The sequence below is a fragment of the Heloderma suspectum genome, chromosome 2 (genome assembly GCF_057233095.1).
Source record: "Heloderma suspectum isolate Gila_16-S chromosome 2, 16-S_ref, whole genome shotgun sequence".
Classification (NCBI taxonomy): domain Eukaryota; kingdom Metazoa; phylum Chordata; class Lepidosauria; order Squamata; family Helodermatidae; genus Heloderma; species Heloderma suspectum.
The window spans coordinates 82,998,196-83,023,967 of record NC_139459.1 but is presented as its reverse complement, the minus strand read 5'-3'; the positions used below and the strand labels follow the sequence as shown (position 1 = coordinate 83,023,967).

The 25,772-nt window shown below is 42.1% G+C and overlaps 1 protein-coding gene across 1 annotated transcript in view; it reads right to left on the bottom strand.

Annotated features, from left to right (window-relative positions):
• MEGF10 (multiple EGF like domains 10) overlaps positions 1 to 25,772 on the bottom strand; it is a 186,183-nt gene that overhangs the window by 62,742 nt on the left and 97,669 nt on the right. Inside the window, exons 6-9 of the mRNA XM_084833987.1 lie at positions 18,079 to 18,325; positions 15,106 to 15,226; positions 13,309 to 13,445; positions 3,085 to 3,297 (exon numbers count right to left, since the gene is read on the bottom strand). Of these exons, the coding sequence (XP_084690113.1) occupies positions 3,085 to 3,297; positions 13,309 to 13,445; positions 15,106 to 15,226; positions 18,079 to 18,325 (718 nt within the window). The remainder of the gene's footprint in view (positions 1 to 3,084; positions 3,298 to 13,308; positions 13,446 to 15,105; positions 15,227 to 18,078; positions 18,326 to 25,772) is intronic.

Below are 25,772 nucleotides of genomic sequence, written 5' to 3'. Positions count from 1 at the left end.
GTTTTCAAATCAGTTCTAATGTGCAGAAAGCAGGAAGGGCAGCGATTTCTCTAACTGACACATTCTTGTTTCATATTTGTCAAATAGTTGGGAAGAGAGGAGCACAATTATTTAATGTTATTATTTTGTTCTTTAAAACAATAAATAATAAACTAAATTATGAGGGGTTAATCTGAAATCTGCACCTGTAGTTGGTGCAATAACGCTGGACCACTAAGGTGAGAATGTACAATTCCACATTTCTCAGCTTTTGATTTTTCTGTACACTTTATAGCCTTATTACACAATAATAAATCAGTGCACCCAGAAAGATATTTCAGTGCTGGATATCATAGGCATCATTACACAAATGAAGCCCCCAAAGGAAAAATTGTAGTAAAAAGTACAACCTCTTTAGGGAATTAGCTTCTTGCTTATTCTCTCTCTCTCTCTCTCTCTTTCCCTCCCTCCCTCTCTCTCAGAGCAAACAGAACATATGTTCAGTAGAGTTGAAGCAAAACTGAGATACTGATATTCTGTTCCCTGCCATAGTAAGAGGTAGGAAGCCATATTTGCACATATATTGATTGACACCAAAATTAGTATTCATAATTTGTAATTAAATATAGGAACTAAAAACACTTTGGAAGCTTTTGATGGTTCTTGTGTAGTTAGTTTAATTGGCAATAACTAAGTAACAAAGATATTAAGGAATGCTGCACATACTTATCTCTTTTTAAGTTCATATCTTAGAGAATCTGCTTGCATCGAGGACATCAAATTAGTATTTAACTCTGCAGTTAATCAAATAAATATTGCCCAGCCAGCAACAAATTATGCAAAGAAGTCAGAAACATTAATACCATGCCTATATTTGTCAGAAGCGGCAAGATGAGTATCCAGATCAAAACTCCAAGAACTAATGGATCCCAATAAGCTGGATATTTTCAGACCATTGATGAGCATGTTGCTTCAACTGAGACCACAGTTTCTGCCACACATTAAAAACGTGGTTGTTCAGGTAGGCATTTGGGGTGGGTTAGGCTATTTTTAGAAATATGATGTTTTAATGTAAAATTTTATTGTTTTAAAACTGTTTGTATTGATGTACATCGCCCAGAGTGGCCGGGTGACCGGCCAGATGGGTGATTAAGAAATTTAATAAATAAATAAAATAAAAATAAATTCACTGAGAGTACATTCTTTAGAAATTGAGATTTGGATGGCTCCAATTGGCAAAACGTTGAAAGGAAGATACTTGCTTCCCTGCTACAGACCTTCTTTTTTCCCCACCCTGTTAATTTCTATGAGACAAGGGGAAAGGACTTAGTGGCTGTATTTGAAAAATTACAGCTTAGAATATCACAACCTAAACCACAACTTCACTGTCTGTTTTTCGTATGGCTTAACTTTCATTCTCACTGACACATTTTGCTGTTTTCACTGCAAGGGATCATTGAATCACTGAGAAGAATAAGAGAGGGAAAGGAGGAATAGCTGAATCACCTAAGGGTGCAATCCAATGCATGTTTAGACAGAAAAAAGTCCTACAGCTCCCAGTATTCCCCAGCCAACCCCCATGCTGGCTGGAGAACGTTGGGAGTTGTAGGACTTTTTTCAGTCTAAAAATGCTTGTGATTGTCCCCTAAGACATACAGTATTAATACATATGATAATGCACAGTTGACATAGAGGTAGTAACTTTAGATTTAGGAGATATGTCTGGTCATATCTAAAATGTATTCACATATCTTAAATGTTTTGTTTTTCTTATGAAGTACCAACTCAACAGTTTGCTCTTCTGAACTAAATTGTAAAATGAACAAACAGATGCTCCCACACCTACATATTTGCTAAGTCCACTCAATTTGTCACAGAAAGGGGGAAATGTCAAAAACATATTCAAAAGTAGTCATATGCTCCTGTTTACGTCTAACCGTTTTTTGTTTGACTCAATCACAAGCTGTGTTCCACTGGTATAAATGAAGGAACAGCTGTGTTGAACATGAATCAAGCATAATCCTTGAAATATCAGAAATGCTATACAGTGTTATGCCATACATTCTTGTCAATGTAAAATGTTTACACAAATTTTAGTTCATTTTCTAAGAGATTAACTAATAATAACTCCCCCATACAGCTTTTAATAAAAATAAAATGAAAGGGATTGGTAGACCATTCCAACCCTAAAATATCTATCTATCTATCTATCTATCTATCTATCTATCTATCTATCATCTATCTATCTATTTATTAAATTTCTATACCTCCCAATAGCCGAAGCTCTCTGGGTAGTTCACAAAAATTAAAACCACAAAAAACCAGCATAAAACAATATAAAATATAAAAGCTTAAAGTTACAATATAAAAGTACAACCGGAATAAAACACTACTTACTGTTTTACCTTTGCCCACAATATTTTTCAGCTACAACACATGGAAAAACCGCAAGTATACCAATGAACAGGCATCGTTATGAAAATGATAAAGGAATGTAGCTGGCTCCCAGGTAAATTACTGAACACAACAAGCAATCAGAACTTGTAAATATACAATTCTTGCTCATAATGATGCCACAGAATGGTGGAGATATTTCTGTTAAAGTTTCTCTGCTGTTTGGTGCCACGGCAACAATTTTAACAAAAGATGTCTAATTAAGTAGAATCCTAAATTTTGATAAAAAAAATAATGTATTGTTCTGTTTAAGAATAAATAAGCTCTTTAAATGCTTGCCATAACATTCTCACTCAAAAATGTTCATACAATATATCTTATTTGCAGCAGTCTTGCAAGACCTGCTGCATGCATGCATAGGCTTCTGTGCACACAGTGATTTACTTTTCTTTTTGGAACAACAGCCACCTTCTTATACTCTATCAAAAGTGTGTGATAAACCTGTTCAATTTATTCTGAGCTATATCAACTACCTACATAAATACTGGGGAAGCTTGAATACCATCTTCCAAATCAGTGCAAGGAGATTGATATCAGGGAAGCAACAGATACCTCTGTATGTTCTTATTGGTCCTCAGTCTAGATCTTTCTACCCAAACACTGCTGGTGAAACAGTTTATAACAAGAATGTCAAAAGTTCTAGAAATTTACCTGTGAGTATTTGGCAAATGACACGGACATCTTTTGTCACATTTGATACCATAGACACCTTCGGTGCACAGCCTTGTTTCACAGTGCTCTCCTGTATATCCTGGCTCACAAAGACATGCACCACTAATGTGATAGCACTTTCCACCATTCATGCATTGGCAGGTCTCTGCACATTCTACTCCAAAAGTTCCCACCGGACATTCATCCTGACACCTATTGAGAGAGCCAGGAAGAAAAAGATGAAATCATGACACTACTGCCTCATCCTATGAACTGCTCTCTGAACCCTATAGTGCAACTGTAGGGTTCTGGTGATGTCTGAGAGCCATTGCTCTGGTGGTGTCTGATAGCTATTAATGTATTTATTTAGAGTATTTATAGCCTGACATTTGCTCTTGAGGTGGCTTACAAAAATATGCACTAAAATCATAATATATCACAATAAAACAACATTTAAAAACACACTAGTTAAAAACATAATCAGCCAGCATAAACTAATTCAAAGACGATCTTATGAAATAAAAGAAATCCTCAGGGCCCATTTGAAAATTCCCAGGAAGAGAATTCCAGAGCCATGAGGCCACTATCAAAAAGGCTCAATACACAGATATTCTTAAAGTCAGCTTTTCTCCCCAGTTTGCATGTTTAACCCATGAGTTGTTGGGCATGAGCTGGAGTGAGTGAGCATGCTGCCTCCAGTGCACTGGTTGCTTCCGCTTTCAGTTAGCAACCTATGATTGCTCCATTCGTAGGTTGTTATGGATTAAACAACCCAGAGTTAACCCATGGTTTGTTGTTGGATTAACCCCTAAACAATCCAGAGTGCCTGGATTCACATTTATATTAACAACCTACTAATGGAGCAACTATAGGTTCTTAATTGAAAGCAGAAGCGACAAGTGCACCGGAGACAGTGCCCTCACTCCTGCTAGATTTCAGTAGTTTGTGGGTTAAATCACCCATAAATTGCTGTTATGTGCTAACCAGAGTAAATCCAGGTGTAAAAGGGCAAGTACATAAGCTTGTCAGCATGAGAAAATAATTGCTAAAGAAATACAGGAGATGTTCTCAAATGTAGATATCAATGTAACTACTGCATGAATGCGAAGGGAGTGGAGTAGGCCTTGTTGCATGCTGCAAAACACTTTTAAAATAATTCAGGCCAACAGTTCTATGAAATAATGTGCACTCAAGGGAGGAATAATTCTTAGTTCAACAACTGCGACAGATAAAGAATTGTACCAAATATAAACAGTTAAGAGGAAGAAAACAAATCTCTGCAAAAGAACTGCTTAATAATAGACTAGGTAAATCAATGCTAAGAGATTGCTGTTTCTATTTAAATCAACAGTTAAGCTTTTAAAACCCATTTGCATGAAGTTATCCCATTACTGTAAACCCTCCATCACTCAAAACACCAGCTAGCATTTTTGGAAGGTTCTGTACTGACTAGACTAAATTTTAAGTTGATGAAAAAGTAGGGCGCTCAGGTGGTTTAAGTGGAAAATTATCCAATCTGCCAATTCAAGACATAAAAGATTTGTGTGTGTGTTTGTCAAAGAGGTTTAGGGAGCAATCCTATGGCCACTAGACACTGTCTAGAGGGCCATAGGATATGCTCTTTTCCAGGAACCGAGCTCGGAGCCCATGCTCCAAGGTCAGTTCCTGGAAAACTGACCTCCCCCCATGTCCACGCTGCCTCGGAGGCAGCATGGAGAAGCCTCATCCTCTGCACTCAGAAGAGGAATGCAGAGTGACTGAAAAGGGGGAGGGATGGGGGCGTTCCAGGGTGGGGAGAGTGGAGCTGTGTGTACAACACATCCTATATGTCATACATGCAGCCTCTTCTCCTGGTCAGCCCCATGTGGCTAGACAGCCGAAAACTGCTGTCTAGCATAAAATAGCAGGGCAGGAGAGGTGTGGAGGGAACAATCCCCCCGTGCCTCTCCTGCCTTGCTTTGGATAGGCAGTCACCTATCTAGTTAGGATTGTGCCCTTAGTAGCATAAGCCATACTGAAGCCTTGGTAAAGCAGCTGAGGACTGTAGTCACATTCTAATATTATTTAAGTTTTATCTCCATTCCACTTACATTCTTTTCATTTACAATATTTCATATAGGTTGACCCTTCAATGCAAGGCAACAACATATGATCCAGGCCAGAATTGTGCAGCCATAAGAGAGTGTGTCACAGAAAGGTGTTTCTAAAGAAAATAGTTCCAGAAGTCTCAAGCAATGGAACCAAGCTACCAGAGAAAGCAACACAGCTGCAGATGGCTCAAGAAAACTGAGCTGGGAGAAAATGTCTTTCTGACTCCAAATGCAGCAAATAGTCAGAGTCTAAGAACAGCATATGAGCAAAACCCATTCAATTAAGGTTTACAATTGAAAAGGCACATGGGTGAATGGTAGACAACATGCTTTGCATGCATAAGATCCCAGGTTCAATCCCTGGTATCTCCATTTAAAACTGGGGTGGAGAAACATGGTCTGTGAGCCAGATCTGAGTAGACCTCCCAAAATTTTATCACAATTTTGGAATGTGAAATGTAATTTTGACATGACTCTTAACCAAATACTTCTCGCACAAAGCACTGTAGGATCTATCATGCGAGCAGCCATTTATCCTCTTAACAGAAGCGCCTTCACTTCACTTCAGGATCGAATCCAGAATGAATAAACATGCATAATGTGATATTTCCTGTTACAGTTGAAACAAGAATACACCAGGAAAGCCTGTGCCAATAGCCTTTGCTTTTTAGAACTTAAAACATGGTTATGCAGAGATAATTGAGGGTTAGGAAAAGAGGCCAGGGTTAAGGACAGCTGCTACACATTCTTTTCAAACAACACAGACAGTATGCAAGATTTGATAAAATATAAGTGGAGAACACAGAATTCTTGCTACTCAGTAGCTAAGGAAGAATCCACTGGGAGGTTCTCCTGCAGAAGTCCTATTGACATGAAAGGGAGCAGGCATGAATTCTGTTTCTGGCAAACATACAATGAAACCCACTTTAAACACTGGGAAGTGGTAAAAAAAAAAAAATCCCTCTCCTCCATTCCTGAGAATGATTCCAGATACCGTATAAGGTAGAATGAAATATATTAAGAGAGATAGGCAGAGGATAACAATATTCAGTTAGCAGAAAATCTGATAACTTTGAAACAGAGGGCCAAAACAGATTTTACTTTAAAAATGTATGTAGCAGATACATCTTTTTCATTTATACTCTAGAGTAGATGCAGGGCTCCCAAACCAGATCAGGACACAAGCATGTGGGGCTGGGGATAGGAGGGCTTTAACCCTTTCCTCCCACTATGGCAATCCAGATCTTCCCCTGCTGTGCCTGCAATTTCTACTGCAAAACAGTGATCCCTAAAGCAAATGGATCACTATTTTGCAATAGCAATTGCAGGTGTGGGGATCCTGATATGGGGCCTGTCTTCATGGGTGAGTTGCTGTGGATTGGGACTGTTCGGAAGTCCTTTGCGGCACACGTCATTGTGGCCAATCTGCAGCCACCTCAGAGTTTACTTGTGGGGAAGCCGCTTTTTTTCAGAGTACTTTTACTCTGTTGTTTTTCTTTAATTCGGCTCCCTTGTGGTTCAGCTGCTGTGTGCCCATCCCTCTGCTTTAAATTAGTATGATCAGGGTGTTCTGAGGAGTGTGCCTGTCCATGCCCTCAGTAACCTACATAACTAAAGTAACTAGCCTCCTTTCCAGCACATCAAAGCACCAGAGTGCACTTTTGAGCCTTCAGAATCATGCTGCACTTCCTTTTCTCCAATGGGACTAACTAGCCTCCGTAATGATGCACTTCTCCGAAGTTGTGTTAAATCACTTCTTCAATGTTGTGTGAAGCCACTTCTCTAATGTTATGTAAAGTTGTTTCTCTGATGCAAATAAGGGCTTTATTGCTGTAATGATCTAGCGCAGTCTTGGGAACATGAGAGCAGAGAAGCCTGTCTAGGGATGGCGGAGAAATCCACCATGGACTCCAATGAGGCTGGATTCTTTAGAATCTGGCCCCCCAGAGTCCGCGGCGGAACTGACTGCTCCCCCCCCCGCAAAGGCTGGTCGGGATGGACCCTACCTGGCGGCGGAGGCCAGTCCAGTCCAGTCATCTTCGTTCCGCAGCCATCAGCCGCTGGGCTGTGGAGGCAAATGGCGTCCAGTGTAGCGGATGCCATTTGCGTCCCTGCCCTTGGCCGTGATAGGCTACGTAAATATTTACATAGCCTATCACGGCAAAGAGCAGGGATGCAAATGGCATCTGCAAATGGCGCCCACTATGCCATTTGCATCCCTGCTCTTTGCTGTGATAGGCTATGTAAATGTTTATGTAGTCTATCACGGCCAAGGGCAGGGACGCAACTAGCGTCTGCTACGCCAAACGCCATTTGCATGGCAGCGGCCGGAAGTCCGGCTGTGGACGGGCCCGGCCGGTGGCTTTGCAGACTCGCCGTGGAGCGGAGCCAGCCGGGGAGAATTCTGGGGGGAGCGACAGATGGCCTCCCCCCCCCACAGACCCCTTCAGCAGACAGGTAAGTAGGTTTTGTACACCCCGAAGCCTGTCATTGTGAGCAGGGAGATGTGCCCAGGGAAGGAGAAAGTGGAGGCAAGGGTTGGAAGCTATAGAATCTCAGAATTACAGAATAGTAGGGTTGGAAGAGGCCTATAAGACCATCAAGTCCAACCTCCTGCTCAATGAAGGAATGCAAGTCAAAGCATCCCTGACAGATGGTTGTCCAGCCTTGTCTTGAATGCCTCCAATGTGGGAGAGCCCACTACCACTCTAAGTACTTGGTTCCATTGTCATATTACTCTAATAGTCAGGAAGTTTTTCCTTATGTTCAGCCGGAATCTGGCTTTCTGTAACTTGAGCCCATTATTCCATGTCCTGCACTCCAGGATGATTGAGAAGAGACCCTGGCCTTCCTCTCTGTGACAACCTTTCAAGTACTTGAAGAGCACTATCATGTCTCCCCTCAGTCTTCTCTTCTCAAGGCTAAACATGCCCAGTTCTTTCAGTCTCTCTTCATAGGGCTTTTTTCCCAGTCCCCTGATCATCTTTGTTGCCCTCCTCTGAACCGTCTCCAGCTTGTCTGCATCCTTCTTCAAGTGTGGTGCCCAGAACTGGATGCAGTACTCCAGATGAGGCCTAACCAGTGCTGAGTAGAGGGGAACTAGTACTTCACGTGATTTGGAAACTATATTTCTATTAATGCAGCCCACAATAGATTGGCCTTTTTTTGCAGCCCCATCACATTGTTGGCTCATATTCAGCTTGTGATCTACAACAATTCTAAGACCCTTCTCCTTGTAGTATTGTTGAGCCAAGTATATCCCATCTTGTAACTGTGCATTTGGTTTCTTTTTCCTAGGTGCAGAACTTGGTATTTATCCCTATTAATTTTCATTCTGTTGTTTTCTGCCCAGTGTTCCAGCCTATCAAGATCACTTCGAATTATGTTTCTGTCTTCCAGGGTATTAGTTATCTCACCCAATTTTGTGTCATATGCAAATTTGATAAGCATTCCCCGCACCTCCTCATCCAAGTCATTAATAAAAATGTTGATGTTTTTATAACTCTATGACAGTTTGCTGTAATGAGGTAAAATTGGGTGGGGGGATACTCTCATAGGGAGCCTTCAGATGCTACACTGGAGAATCAGGGATTTTGGCTTCTTCATGCAAAAGTGGGGGAGGCTGGACAGGGACTGGAAACAAGCCTCTCTCATTCATTGAGCAGCCCCTGCTAGGTTGCTGATGTTCATTTCTCCTCTCCCCTGCCAATCCAGAAGTATGTTCCATTCAAGCGCTGTGTGAAAACCAGATTTTTAAAACATACAGTACACTCAGCTTTTCTTGCTTCATGTGTCCCTGATGGACCAAAGCTGATTCCATGAAAATCTGGATACTACTCCAATGCGCTTCTCATTCTGTGAAGATCCCCCTGGACCAGGACCATAGTCGGAGGGAAGTGTTAAAGCTTCCCCATCCTCACACCAAATGCCAGAGTTTTAAGCTGTATTGGACACCCTGCACCTACTCTAGAATAAAAATTAAAGAAAGTCTTTTTGGCCCCAAGTAAGATTCTTATTAGATTCTAGGACAGATAAAAATAAAAAGAGGGAGAGAAATTAGGGTGAAGGGAGAAAGAGGATTAATGACACATAATCTAACTCCATGGTTTACCAGAGCATATAGGACTCTTGTTGCGTCCTACAAATGCTATTACATTCTCCTTCACAACGGTAGGACTGTTAGAGAAACTGTTATCTAAGATGTTATGGGGGGAAACAGAAGACCAGCTAGGAGGGGAAATGGGATGGAGTATCCTAACGACATCTTCACCGGAGTATCCTGCCACAGGAAGTACAAACACAAGAACAAGCCCTCGCTGACAAAGTGTCTCAAGTGGGCTCACTGCAATGAGCTCCTAACTCTTAGGGAACAAGTTTGTTCCCTTGAGGCCAAAGTAGCTGTCCTGCAGAAGCTGAGGGAGACAGAATGGTTTGTGGGTGAGGTGCCTGAGAATGTGATAATGGCATACCTCTCCCAGGTTACTGCTCCTCTTCTGTCACAGAGAAGAGGGGTGTCGGTACGAGGAAGAAAGAAATAGTTACTTAAAAGGGATCTATTACTTGGGGGGTGAACTAATATCTTCTGGCATTAAAGATATGCCTCTGGGGGTGTGGGACTCCTAGTAGTGGGCAATTCAACAATTACAAACTTGGAGAAATAGGTTTGTGACAGTCATGTAGCATGAAGGATGACTTGCTTGCCAGGTGAGAAGGTAACAGGTATTACACTTTGTCTAGATAGTGCCTGTAGATAGTGCTGGGGAGGAGTCAGCAACTGTAGTGCATGTCAGCACCAATGATAGGCGAAATGTAGTTGTGTGGTCCTGGGAGCTAAATTTAGGTTGCGAGGTACGAAGTTGAAATTCAGGACCTCCAAGGTACCTTTTTCTGAAGTGCAGGACCAGCTAGACAGGTAGAGCGGAGGGGTCTCCTCTCTATGATGAGACAGTGGTGTCAGAAGTAGGGGATGTTAGGCATTGGGGAATGGGTTTGGACAAGCTGGGCCCATACGAAGGAGTGAATTCACTTGACCTGAAATGGAACCTGAGTGTTGCTGTTTAATATCAAAAAGGTGACACAGCAGCTTTTAAACTGACCCCTGGAAAAAATCCAACAGGAGCTGGGGAGCATCCAGTTTGGGATGAATCATCCCTAGATGATGAGAGAATGTTTCAGATTATCCAAATGGAGATGGGGTAGAACTAGAGTGTGTGGTGGGACATGGTTGCCAGACTAAAAGGCCAGTGGGTCATAAGGGAAAATGCACATGCTAGAGACTTTAGGAGGGGGACACCATGTATAGGTTTTTATATGGTAATGATAGGAGCCTCCAGGCCACGAGGGGAGAATTGGAGTGCTAAGGTTTAAACACAGATATAACTGAATTCAGAAACCTGGTAGAATCAAGAGAACCAGTAGGCTATGGTTATCTTTGGATACAAAATATATAGGCAGGATAGGGAAAGACATACTGGAGTCAGTGTCACTCTGTATGAAAGATGGCACAGAATCAAACAAATTAGAAATCTCAAAAGGGGAGAATCCCTCCACAGAGTCACTGTGGGTTACAATACCAGGGCCAAAAGTAATTTAGTTATGTGGACATACTATGCACCCCCGCCACCTGACCAAAATGCTCAGGGTGATCTGGTGGTAAAAAATGAAATCATGGAGGTATGCAAAGGATAAAATGTTGTAGTAATGGATGATTCAGTTACTCTCAAACATTCAAAGAAGTTTCTTCACAGACACGCCCTTCTAGATACCCTAGAGGGAGACAACCCTTTGGTACCAAGGACCTGGTTGTAAGATTTAAGTGTTGTTGAACTGACTGGAAACACTGACCATAGTGGTATCAAATTCAATATTTATGTAAGTGGACAATGGGCAAGGAAATCCAACACAGTCACCTTTGACTTCAAAAAAAGAAATGTCTAAAAAATGAGGGGATTGTTTAAAAAGTTGAAAGGGAAAGTCAAGGAGATCAAATCTCTCTTATTTAAAACTACTATAATAAAAGCTCCGGAAATCAGGAAAGGTATCGCTAAGTCCAAGAGGATGCCAACATCGTTAACAAGCACATTCAAGGAAGGTATTAAAGGCAAGAAGCCTTCCTTGAGAAAAAAGGAATAAAGACAACGCAAAGGATCTCAGACTTTGGCACTTCTTTTGTAATGCAAGGAGACAATAAGGAATTTGAGGAGCATATTGCTAAAAACATTAAGACCAATGATAAAATAAATACATAGATCAGATACAGAAAACCAGCTAGGAAGGTGGTTGGACTGTTGGACAAGGGAATTAAAGTTGTGCAATAAGGAGATTGCAGAGAAGCTGAATTCTTTGCATCTTTATTGTCTTTGGGTGCAATCCTATTCAGATAGATGGCCACCTCCAAACTGAGAGGCGACCGCCTATCCAATGCAGGGCAGGAGAAGCATGGAGGGGATAATTTCCTCCACGCTTCTCCTGCCCCGCATTTTTGGCTAGACAGCTGATTGCGGCTGTCTAGCTGCGGGCGGGCTGAGCGGGGCAGGAGACTGCTGCATGACACATTGGATGTGTCACACAGGCATTTCCGCCCTCCCCACCCCGGAATGCCCCCTGGAATGCCCCTTTTCAGCTGCTCCACACTCCTCTTCCGAGCGCGGAGGACAAGACTGCTTCACACTGCCGCCAAGGCAGTGGGAAGTGGGGGGAGGTTGGTTCTCCGGGAATCAATCTCGGAGTGTGAGCTCTGAGGTTGGTTGCTGGAAAACCAGATATCCAATGGCCGTCTAGCTGCTGTCTAGTAGCCATAGGATTGCTCCCTTTACTGTGGAAGATGTAGGGTAGATACCTGAGCTGACTTTTTTAGGTTGTCTGAAGACCTGGGGCAAATAGTAATGACAAGAGATGAAGTTATCAGCAAAATAATAATTAACAAATCATCAGGTCCAGATGGTATCCACCAGAGTTCTTAAATAACATCAGTGTGAAATGGGTGATCTTCTAACAAAAATATATAACTTTCTAAGATCAGCCTTCTTAGGGATGTCAGAGAATTCCGCCACGGATCTTGGTAAGACCGAATGTCAGTGCATTTGGTCCCCCGAACTCTGTGGCGGAACGGCCTGCCACTCCCCCGCGGATCCCCCCCGGGACAAGACTTACCTGGGGCGGATGTTCCGGATGGCGGCGGCTCCAGCGGCGGCTTCGGCGGCTGGTCTTCCGACCGGCCGCCGCCACTGCCGCCATTTGCAGTCTTCCCCCCCCCATTCATGATAGGCTACATAAAGACTTACGTAGCCTATCACGTCTGGGTTAAAAAAAAACATACGCAAATGGCAGCGGCTACAGCCGCTGCCATTTGCGTTCCCTATTTTTGGTTGTCTTAGTCTACGTAAATATTTACGTAGACTAAGATGGCGAAACTAAGGGGGAACGCAAATTGCATAGCAGACGCTATTTGTGTTCCCCCTTATTTTCGCCATCTTAGTCTACGTAAATATTTACGTAGACTAAGACGGTGAAAATAAAGGGGAACGCAAATAGCATAGCGGACGCTATTTGTGTCCCCCCTTAGTTTAGCCGTCTTAGTCTATGTAAATATTTACGTAGACTAAGACAGCCCAAAATAAGGAATGCAAATGGCGGCGGCCATAGCCGCCGCCATTTGCGTACACGTTGTTTTTGTTTTTAACCCAGACGTGATAGGCTATGTAAGTCTTTACATAGCCTATCACGGCTGAATACAGGGACGCAAACGGCGGCGGCTATGGCTGCTGCCATTTGCATCCCTGCTAGCCAGCGGCCGGATGTCCGGCTGCTGGCAGAACCGGCCGGCGGCTCCGCGGAATCCCCGCGGAGCAGAGCTGGCTGGCCAGTATTAAAAATAAAAGTATAAAACACAAAGGAGGACAAGTCTTGATAAAGAAGAAGAATCAACATGGTTCTGCAAAGGTAAGTCCTCTCTCACTCACCTTTTAGAATACTTTAAGAGAGTCAACATGCATGTGTACTGGGGTCATCCAGTACACGTTAAATTGAATATTAATAAATTCATTGTAATGTTACATTCCCCTTTACATTTTTCTTCATCCTCCCTTTTCCACAATAGCAATGGTTACAATTTGATAAAGTGACATCTTCTTACCGTTCCCCTGTGTAGCCTGGGCTGCAGTGACATTGACCTGTTGCTGAGTCACATGCCCCTCCATTGTGGCACTGACATTCTTGGGAGCAGTTCTTTCCATAACGCCCTTCAGGACAAGGCTGACCACAGACTGTGCCCTGTTTGGAAATACAACCATAGTTTTATGAATGGGACTGCAGCTGTGAAGGGAAAGATGAAATGGATTTGAAGGAAGCACAGAGATTAACATATTCTTATATCAGACGGCTTGTACACTTCTTAAAAATACCAGATTTTTTTTTTTTAGTGTGCAATACAATGTATATTAAAAAAAAAAAGGTAAAGGTGTCCCCAACCAGTCGTGTCCGACTCTAGGGTGTGGTGCTCATCTCCATTTCTAAGCCGAAGAGCCAGCGCTGTCCAAAGATGCTTCCGTGGTCATGTGGCTGGCATGACCGAGCACCGAGGTGCACGGAACGCTATTACCTTTCCCGCCGAAGCGGTACCTATTTATCTACTTGCAATTTCTTGCTTTCGAACTGCTAGGTTGGCAGAAGCTGGGACTGAAGACAGGAGTTAACTCCGTCACGCAGCACTCATGTCTCGAACTGCTGTCCTGCTGACCTTCCGGTCTGCAATTCAGTGTCTTAACCACTAAGTCTGGCCATAAATTTAGGCTGTTAATTTATTGGAATTTTCATGCTGTAAAATAAATCTAATCCTATATTTCATTATTAAGCAACTGTAGATATTTGTATATAGATATTTATATGTATATAGATATTTAAACATATAAGATGTATATAAGACATTTAAACTGTAGATATTTGTATATAGATATTTATATGTATATAGATATTTAAACGCAGCTCTTTGTTTCTGCACACAAGCTAGTGCAAACAAGTGTTAAAATTGCTGAAACAAAAAAAGCTTTTCATTATGTCAAATTGTTTTTGTTTTATATATGTTTTAATATGCTTTGGGATTAAGTTTAAAATAGAAGATCTGCTGTACAGAGCCTGCTCAGGCCCAATGATTAAGATAGGGTGCCCCCCAGAAAGTGATATTAAACAAATCATGCTGCATAGAAAGGCAGCTATGAAACTCAGACAACAGCTCAGGTAAGGAGAAACACCTGAGGTCACAAACCATCAGCTACTGACCCAAAGAGGATAATTTGGGCCTCTGAGACATTGTCTCCTAACTTAGGTTCTTGTACTATCTGTCTCTCTCTCTGCCTCTCTCCCTCCCTCCCCACCATCTCTATTATGCCCTTCATACATTGAATAGAAAACAGAAGGTAAAAAGGGAGACATATCTGGAAATATACACCAAATATTGCCAGATGTTCTCTGTAACTGCAAGGTTCTGTCTATTTGGGAAGTGTTGATGGAATATTTAGGGAAATATTATTTTTAGTTCTTTTTCTGGACTTTTAAAAATATGTAATGTTAGGAATATAACAGCAGAATATATATCCAATCCAAACATGGAGATATATGGCTAGAAAAGCAGGATAGAAACATTTAAATAAATACCAGTCTGTGCCTTGGTAGAGTTTTAAGTGATTCATCCTGTGTGGGACAGAAAGCATTCGTTTTCTTTTCCTGTTCACTAAAAGGCTGTCTAGGTTCTCTGAATAAGTGGATGCTGAATACCATATGTTTTTGTAATGGTTTGGTTTTGATCCCTTGTGGTGATATTGTATGCTAACACATTTCCTCTTTTCATGCCTGATGTCAGGCTATAATTCAAATTACATTTTTACCAGAGGCCCACTGTGGTGGATGTTCCTGCTGTTGTAAAAAGTGAATTTACCATCCATCCAGGTGGACAGGAACATTCCCCAGTTACATGATGACACACTCCTCCATTCTGGCATGGACATCTTTCTTCACATTGTGGGCCGTGCTTGCCAGGGGGACAGAGATCCTCACAGCTAAATAAATAAATAAAATGGTTAATTATTAATATCTTAGAATTTCTCTAGAATTTTAATATGCCACACATTTTTTTCAGCTTAAGAATGCAAAAGAGAAAGCTCCCAAAAGTATGAGAATATAGACCATTTTACTTATCAGTAAAAACAACGGGGGCATTTCACCAAGAATTTCACTGTTAGGCAGTACAACTCCCTTACTTACAATGAAATATGCAGACAAAGTTCCTGGTAGATTGTCCCTTTAATTAACAATTAAAGGACTGCAAAACTATGTCTGCTTCCTTACAGATGTTTCGTCCCTAATTCAATTTATAATTGAGTTGTTGTGTTAAAAAAAAATTAAAATTTAACTAGTATTCATTGTATTAGCTAATTTTTTTAACCCCCTTCATCTACTTTCAGAGGTGTTCACAGAATTTTGACCATATATATTATGGAAAACATTAAGACCTGACTGAAGATGTTATGTTACTACTATTTGTGCTCCAGGAGTAGCTGGCTTTCCACTACCTTACCTCTTCTTCATCTGTATGTGTATAACAAACAGAGGATGTATGCCTGGAGCAATCAGATTTCTTTATCTTTCTGGCTGAGCCACCCTAAAGGTATGTACTAACTGAGTGTGTGCTCGAACTATTTCTGTTTACAATGGACTATCCCTGTTTCCTGATGACTTTCCTTATTTTTGTCTTTTGGGGATGCCTTGTTAAAATTTTTGTTAGTGTGAGTTGCTACAGTAGTCTTCTATCAGATTGTTCCAGCAAAAGATATCATCTTGTCCATTGTGAATGTCTTCTGCTCTGGGACCAACCTGACAATTGTTATCTGAAAAGTTTCAAGAAGGACAGGTATACTGGCAGCCTGTAGAGAAATTTATTACATTTTAATCCTCTAAGGAACTCAGAGCAGATGCCCCACTCACAACAACTTTGTGATATAGGTTAGGCAGAAAAACATAGTGATTGGCTCAATATCATATAATATGATTAATCGTTGAGCAGGGATTTGTACCTGAATTTGTCTGGGCCAAGTCCAATACTCTATTACAGCACCCTGACTTGGAAGGAACATGGTGTGCTGAACGAGTCTCATGTTTACTGTCACATTACTTCAATGTTAATCTGTTGCCAAAAATGTCCGTGGCAAAAATTTATTGTGGCATACACTTTCATGGACCAGAGGCCAATTTGGCAGATGCATAAATTGGTAACCACAGTGAAACAACACCACATATATCTGACAGAGTTGGAACATTTATGATACAATGTATTTGTTATTCTTTAAAGGTTCTACAGGTCATACTCCTGTTGCTTATTTGTTATCTATGATTTAGCATTATGGGCTTGTATCCGGGAGGCAAGTTCAAATCCCAACTCAGCTATGAACACAGCGTAAGTTGTTTAACTTTCATCATGGCTGTAACAATCAACAAGATGAGGAAAATCTTGTCATCCACCCTAAATCTTTAAGGATGCAATCCTATGCATGTGTCAGGATTGAGGCCTTCTGTTTTAGTTTCAGACTCTGATTCTGAGTCAGTTAGAAGAAGCCCAGCAGAGACAGGGTGTGGGGAGGAAATTCTCCAATACTCCCCAGGAGTTACTGAAGAACCTTCCCAGAGGCTTATTGAGGAGGAGGGCCAGGCTCAGAGACCAGCTTCCCCCCTCCCCATGGGAACCTGGGCTCTGTCGGGCAGGGGGCTTCAGGGTGGACAGATGCCAGGGCTCACTGCCAAATTAAGCAGCCAGAGTTGAGAGGAGGGGGTGGGAGGCATCACGCCAGACTGGCTGCCCATCAGAACGTGGGTCAGGAGGATCCTCCTTGAAGGCAGGACCTCAGAAAACGCCAGCCAATCATGACAGGAAACCCGTCCTTAGTTGACAAGGCAACTGCTTTGTTTTCAGTACCTTTCCTAACCAAAACGCCATTTAGCTAATTAAGCCCTGAAGACAGCTCCCAGGCTAAGTAGTTGCTTTAGGTGTGAAGAAGTACTTTTAACTGAATAAAAGAGTTTGTGGATTGCACAACAAGTCTTGGTTGCCTCACTTCTTGGCGGGAGGGCTTGGAATCCACAACAGCATGTTTAGACAGAAAAAAGTCCCACAACTCCCAGCATGCCCCAGTCAGCGTGGGAATTCCAAGCCAGAATGCCGGAAATTATAGGACTTTTTTTCTGTTTAAACATGCATAGGATTGCGCCCTTAGATAAACAGTTTATTGCTCAGTAGCCAACCAGTCTTTTGCAAATACATCAGACAAGAAACACAGAGCAAGAGAGATACATAGTATCAGCATACAAGAAAAAAAAACCAGTCTAAATATAATAATAGGAAAGTAAGTAAGAATTTAAGAGGCTGTCAAAAACTGACTGAACATTTAAAAAGTTTTTAAGACAGCTAAAGCACCTCAATGGCCTATATTGTCTCTGTTGAAATAAAAGATTTCCTCTTCTCTAGAGCCAAGTTAACAAATTTAGCAGTACGGCATGTCACAAAATAATCTGTCCCCACCATTAAAAATAAGATTTTGTTTAAGCAGGAGTTATCTCTGATACCAACAGTAAGGGAATCAAAGAACTGAGTCTCAATTCTAGATACAATGGACATTCCAAAAGAAAGTGAACCAAATATTCTGCCTTCTGGCATCCAGTTGGGCAATATCTATTCGCCCTTAATTGGCCACTGTAACATTCCTTAACTTCCATTAACTGCAGGGTGTTTAATCTGCATTTGATTAAGAGCCATCTAAAATCATAGGACAAATATGGGAGCATTTTCCCAGGAAGGGTAAGCTTTCAAAAAGGGAAATCTGCTGTTACTCCACACATAACAAACACAACTGTTGCATACAATGCTCCAGTGTATCCAGGAGGGCATCTGCATTCTCCAGTCACATGATCACAAGTGGCTCCATTCTGACACTGGCATTTCTGGTGACAATCATTTCCATATGTCCCTTGGTCACAGTGCTCCTCACAGCGCCATCCCTTGAATCCAGCAGCACAATGACAGGCTCCAGTGATGGGGTTACACAAGGCTCCATTTTTGCACTGGCAGCGACTAGTGCAGTGGGGACCCCAGTGGTAACTATCACATGCTGAGCAGAAAGCAGAAAGCAAGTGTTACATGGACTTCCTTAACCACATATTCTCCAGAAATGAAATGCTATAATTCAGTGATATGAGAAAGACAATGCTAAGTGAATTGCTCCCTTTTTCTTTCAGAAAAAACGAAACAAGTGAGGCAATATCTTTTACTGAACAGTTTAATATTCAAAATGTTGGAAACATGAGCTTTTGATTTCCAGATTGTTAATCTGTTGCAGAAAACCCCCCACAAAGAGTCTTGTAGAGTTGCACAGAAGTTTTCTTCAGGTATAGTTGTTCAAGGGAGGAGAGAGAGACAGACACACAGAAAAGCATAGTTCATGCTTTATGGAAGGAAATGTTAACCCAGTAAACCTTACCATTTTAAAGCAAATGTAAAATTTCCACCAAGGAAATACACACACGAAAACAAAAAAAAAAATGATGTGCAAGTTGAAATCTAATTCCTTGTATTGCCATGCTGATAACTCTTCCTAGAGTTATCTTGCTAATATTGTTGGACTTTCTCTCTCTCTCTCTCTCATTCTATTTATATCTCATACTTCATACAAATCCTAGGGTGGATAACAACCATGTTAAAACAACAATAAAGCATAGATTTGAATATATCTATTTCAATGTATTCATATTGCCTCAAGGCATAACACAGCCCTGTGTTTCCTCAACTTTCCTCTTTGTGAGCGAGAATGGAGAGCACCAGGCCATGTGCATGCCTCCCGTATCCCTGACCCATAGTCCCTCTGTTCATCCAAAGGACAATCACGTGCTTTGACCAAACATGGGGGGTGGGCTAGATGCAGCTATGGGAGGCATGCACAGGTGTCCCATTTCCTGTAATGGCCTGGTGCAGCGCCTGTACACATGCTCACCCATACACACCGGGTTCAAGGAACAAGGCTCCATTTTACCCTATGGCAGGTCCTCTGTACATGGGTTCTGTACCCATGGTGGCTTGGATCAAATTCATCATTTTGTGAAATGTCTGTATTCAAAACCTTATGATTACATTTCCTCCAAAATCTCCTAGTTGCTTACTCAAGAGAAAATATTAAGATGAATTTTTCAATGAAGGAACTGTAAGTAACCTATAAAAAGGTCACATTAGGTTCACTTGGAATTTGCTAAACATATGCTCAGAGCATCTGCTTTTTATTTTCACGTTGTACTGATAACAATGGTGCCATGGCAAAATTCCAGAGTAACTACTTGCTGATCATGTACACTCAGCCTTCTTAGTGACCGACAGCTATTGTTCTCATAGCCTTCTCCCAAGGCAGAGCAGTCAGGCAGAGAACAGACCTACTTTCTTAGAGGAGACAAAAAGAACTCAAGACATCTCCTCAGGGTGAAAATTACTTTGGTGCAGGACTAAATCATTCAGACTACACAAATAAAAAGGGCTAGGCTCTTGTAAGAATCCTTTCCCATTTATGTGATTAGTAACCCAGATATTTCATAAGATTGTAGATTACTTAGATGTGACAGTTTCCCCTTGAATAGGACTCTCCTCTAATGGCTTTATGATTTGTAATGTGCAACAGAAATATAATTGTGTCTATATATGTCATTGCAAAAATGCCCCTTTATTAGATAGGGTCTTATTGCACACAACAAGATTTTGTAGTGCTCCTTTCCTAGTCTGGCTAAGTTGCACATTCATTTCTGCATACTACACTATATAAATGCACAACAATTAGATATCATGTTGCTCTCAAAAACTATGAAACATCTTATGAGTATTCACGTAATTGAAGATTGGTATAAACAGTTTTAATAATAAATAGTTCTTATTAAATAAATAGTTTTAAACGCATCTGGTGGACAAGAAAATGATATGCATATGCTTAATCAGTCCTTACCTTCATCTCAGAAACCAACATATTTTGAGACATTTGTACCCTTGCATTCAATTTGCTAGACACAGACTCATGTTCCCTGAAGACTTACCAAAGACCACAAGACTAATTTTGCTTAACACCTCCTAGAGTATTCAGATTACAATCCATTTTAAACTGGAACAAGACTGCTCCAGCCAATTCCCAAGGAAAGATTAAAAATGAACTTGAATGTCTTAGAATGTCTGAACAAACCACTGGAGAACTGAAGAACTGACCTTCAGACAGCAGTGATATGGAATAAAATGGGGTGGATTTGTACTAGGTATGAACTTAGTCCAACACATCTAACTATAGTCAACATACTATCATGCAATAAAATAATTCTCTTGGCTCATAGAGTCCAGCCCATATTATTTTACCAATGACTAGAAGTGGGATATTTGATGGAACCCACCAATGGTCATGCACATGTATGGAGAGACAGCGTAATCATTCTCAGAGTCACCACATCAAGCTTATGCTACTCCACACTTCCCGTATTAATGCAGGCCAGACAGCACAAAAACTGGCTATATAAACTTTGCTTCACCTATGAAGCATTGTAGCATTTTTTTTTTACAAGAGAGAACATCCCCCAGACATTTTATCTATTTATTTATTTTTATTTATTACATTTATGTCCCACCTTTCGTCCATCATGGAACTCAAGGTGGCTACATGTGCTTCCCAGGTGGTCTCCCCTCCAAGCACTGACCAGACCCAAATCTGTTTAGCTTCAGCAAGGTGGCTGCCTCACATGCCTTCAGTCTATGCCCTGGGACTATCACTGATGTTAAAACACCTCACTGTGTGTCTGAATATTTCAGTTGTAAGATACACTTTCTGAATGAAGTTAATTTATTGGTTCCCTAGCGTGCTTTGTTCATTGTGCCAGTAGTAAATCATTAAAATATAAAACAGGTGCCCAATGACAAGCTTCATGAACACTTTAGCTACAAGCTACCACTTCACACATGAAGTTTTCCAGCATAGAGATAATCTCAGTGTAGTGGGGGGAATGGAAAGCTGGACTTACCATGAAGTGGTGTGCTGGTTAGTGAGGTGTATAGCCAGGAGGAAAGGGCTAACTCCCACCTCAGTAGAAGGCAGGGGCAATCACATCAAATTTGTGTCCCACAGGAAGGGGAACAACCCCCTCTCAGTTGCAGGACTTGCTGCAGCTACTAGAAAAGCGTGAAAATATAACACTTTAAAATAACTGCTAGAGCTAAACTAACCATAGTAGCGTAGATAGAATAACATAGAAAGAATCGAGTGGAATCCCTAACAAACTAGGGGAGTTCCACACAAACACTAAAGTAGTGCAAACCCATCCACCCTGTAACAAGAAAAACTTCCCCCCTTTTTTATATGTGTGACACAGGGAGGGAATCCCTACTCCACACCTCACTGATCAGAACACCACAGTAAGTCCAACTTTCTGTTCTTGGTCAGCAAGGGAGTGGAGCAGGGAGGAATGGGATATACAAAAAACATATCCCAAAGAGGGTAGGTCACAATAATAAGACCTGTTGTAGGGTTCAGTGTCTGAAGGATGCCTTGGCGGAAGCAAAGTCGTCAATTTTATAGTGGCAAATGAATGCGGAAGGCTAACACCAAGCTTTACAAATGTCTACCAGTGGTGCAGTGCTTTGTAGTGCAGCTGTGCATGCTGCACTTCTGACCAAGTGTGCTGTAATACCTAGTGGACATTCCTGACACTGTAAAGTGTGTGCCAGTGCTATGCATTCTCTTGCCCATCTGCTAAAGATAGAACATGTGACTTTCTTCCCTTGGGCTCCTGGCTTGTAAGAGACTAAAAGTGCCTCAATACCTTGTCACTCCATGGTGCACTTCAGGTAAATTCTCAGAGCCTTGTGCATGTCTAGCTTGTGGCAGATCTTCTCCTTCAGATGAGAAGAGTTTTGGTAGAAGTTGGGGAGGATGATTTCTTGACTATGATGTAATATGTAGTTAACCTTGGAAGGACAGATACTGAAGCTGAAGCTCAAATATTTTGGCCACCTAATGCGAAGAGAAAACTCACTGGAAAAGACCCTGATGCTGGGAAAGATTGAAGGCAAAAGGAGAAGGGGACAGCAGAGGATGAGATGGCTAGATAGCATCACCGATGCAATGAATATGAACTTGAGCACACTCCGGGAGAGAGCGGAGGACAGGAAGGCCTGGCGTGCTATGGTCCATGGGGTCACGAAGAGTCGGACATGGCTTAACGACTAAACAACAAAATGAACTCCATGTTTGGTATAAACTCAGGTCTCAAGGCTACCCTGTAGGAAAGAACAAAGGTCGTTGAGCACAACAACATGCCTAATTCCCTAATTCTGAAGTTAATGCTACTAAGAGAGTTATTTTCCAGGTGAGAATGTGCAGAAGGATCTTATGGAGCCATTCAAAAGAAGTGCTAATCAGTGCCTTGAGGACTGTTCTCAGGTTCAACGTGGGGAAATGATAAACCACTGGTGGGGAAATGGGGGTTGCTCTCCAGAGGAAGCGTTTGACCTGTGGGAGAGAGAAGATTGATTGTCAGCTTCTTAGGCAAAGTAGCATGCCCAATGCTGTTGCTTGTCTCCTGAGTGTGGCTGGTGTCAGGCCATTCTCCAAACCCTCCTGAAGAAAACTGAGGACCTCTGCAACCAAGGCTCTCTTCAGAGTCAGCTTGTGTCATTTGCACCACCAACAGAACACCTTCCAGGTCAGCTCATATATCTTAGATGTTGACAACCTTCACAATGCAAGGACTGTATCCACTACCTTGTGTGATAGGCCTTCCTTTAGAAGTTGATCTCTCTCAATTTCCATTCATAGAGTTGGAGCCACTCAACATCCAGGTGGAGGATTGGCCCCCAGGATATTAGATCTGGTCATGCTGACAGTTTCCATACACTGAGGCTCACCAGATCTGAGAACCAAGACCTCCTGGGCCAGTGTGGAATGAACATTAACATCTCTTCTCCCAGAAGCCTGATCTTGTGTCATGTTCTTGTGATCAAGGTAAATGGTGGGAACACATATAGGAGACCAATTGGCCAGTCTGAATAGACTGTGTCCATTGCAACAGTGTGATGATCCTGATAGCAGGAGAGAAATTGTTTTACCTTTGCATTTTCCTTTGTGATGAATAGATCTATGATTGGGAAACCCCAGAATTGGGTTAGGAGCTGAAATAAGAAGAGCCATACTGAATCAGACTAAGGGTCCATCTAGTCCAGCATACTGTTCACACAGTAGTCAACCAGCTGTTGATCAGGAAATCACAAGCAGAACAGGAATGCAACAGCACCCTCTTACCCAATTTCCCCAGCAACTGGTGTACATAGGCATGCTGCCTCTGTTAACTCACCCTGGTCCTCTTTCTCTCTGCTCAGCCAATCCACTTGTATGTTGAACACCCCCCTGTATGTACTGTGCTGTGATCAAGGCCAAATTCTTTTCTTCCCAAGAGAGAAGTAGTATGGCCTCCTTCTGCAAGTTGCTGTATTCTTCCCACCCTGGTGCATCATGTGGGCTTTTGCAGGTACATTCTCTGTGCATATCAGGATGTGTTTCTGACTCACTAATTCTGAAAAAGCTAGAAGAGCAAACTGGATGGCCCTCAACTCCAGTCAATTGATGGGATGGGCTTTCTCTTGTTGCGACCAGGAGCCCTGTGCAAACTGTCTGAAGTAGTGAGCTCCCCATCAGTCTGGCATCTGTTGTCATTTGAATCTGGGGTAGCTCCTATAGATGGTTTCCCCAGGACAAGTTCTTCCAGTATGACCACCAAGAGAGGGAGCTGGTGACTTCTGGTATTAGGGTGAGCCTCATATTCTTTCTTGGTATAATTTGGTACTGAAATCTGAGAAGAAACCATTGTAGGCTCCTGGAGTGGAACCTTGCTCAAGACACTGAATCAATGATTGCAATCATCAAGCCCTGGAGGCGTACAAGGCTCATGAGGATTCAGCTGCTCAACACTCTCATAGAGACCACAGTGTTCAAAATGTTTCTCATCCGTTCCCGCAATATGACATTTTTCTTCTGCTGGGTGTCCAATATCACCCCTAAGTGTTGTAGACATTGTATTGGCAATACATGGCTCTTGGACAAAGCACTACAAAACTATGGTTTGAGAAACAAATCAAGGTTTTTCTTAGATCTTCCTCCACCCTCTGGTGAGTTGGCAATGTGATGAGTATGTTGTCTAAATAAGGGTAAACATGAATACCCTGGATCCTAAGGTGTGCCACAAGGGCCACCATGACTTTGCACCCATGGAGCAGAGGAAAAACCAAAGGGAAGAGCCCTTTGTACTAATATTGCTTTGTGTCATACTGGAAATGTAGCTAGCACCTGTGGGCTGGTGTGATTGGTACATGCAAGTATGTATCTGTCAGGTCAATGGACATTAAGAAGTCTCTAGGTTGCACTGCTTTTGCAATGGTCCTGAGCATTTCCATTTTGATTTTTTTTTTTCACTGCCAAAAATTGGTTGAAGAATGTCAGGTCTAAAATTGCTCTCCAATCCTTGTTTTTCTTCAGCACAATGAAAAACGTTGAGAAAATGCCTGAGTATCTTTTGGAAGAAGGCACAGGTTTTATGGCACCAATGTTGATGAGATGTTGCATCGCAGTGATGACCCTTCAATGTTTTACTGGGCTGTGTAAGCATGGAGAAATTAGGAACCACTGTCTGGGCTGAGGTCTGAATTCCAGCTCAATAGTCTGAAGAACCCACTTGTCCATAGTGGAAAGCAGCCAGGCTTGCAGGAAGAGATGTATGTGCCTGAACGTGTCTGGCATGACACAGTAGATTGTTTGTGGTGTTGCTTTTCCTCTACAGCTTCCCCATTGTGGTGTGGGCTTGTTAAACTGATGGCCTAACCAGGGGCGCCTTGTACTGTTGCTGGTACTGATATGGTGTGCTGAAAGGGTAATTATGAAAGGACTGTGGAGGTTTTTCCCTTTCTTGGCCTCGTCCTCCTTTGTCACAGATGTAAGGCTTTCTTCTTTTCCTAGGTCTCCATCAATCCAGGATCTAGAGACTCTCCAAAAAGTTTTCCTCCTTTAAAATATATAATGGAAAGGTTAACCTTAGACTATAGGTCTATTTGCCATTGGCATAGCCAGAGGGTCCGGCGTGCCACCACCCCTGCAGCCCTGGCTCTGGAGGCCAACTACTGAGGAATCTGCCAAGAGGTCAGCTGCCATGGTCAGTTTATTGAGCACCTTTCTAAGGTGCTTTGATTGGGATGGCACCTCAGGAATTAAGGACCATGCACACATAACTGATTCTGTTGAAATTATAGAGTTTGCAGTGGTGGGCAGAGAGCCAGTGCTGTAGTGTCATGGAATGCTTCAATGCTGTGTCCATGTTGCAATCACCTTGTCCTGCTTTGGAAATGCCCCTCCAACAGTGAAGCTGTTTTGAAGCTGCCCCAGTCAGCCTCATGCTGCTTGCTGACAGAAGCTCAGGAAGTAAACACAGGCTGGGTCAAATTACCACTGAGACTGGAGATCAAAAGTGTAGGACATAACAGAAGAGTAGTAAGAAAGCATG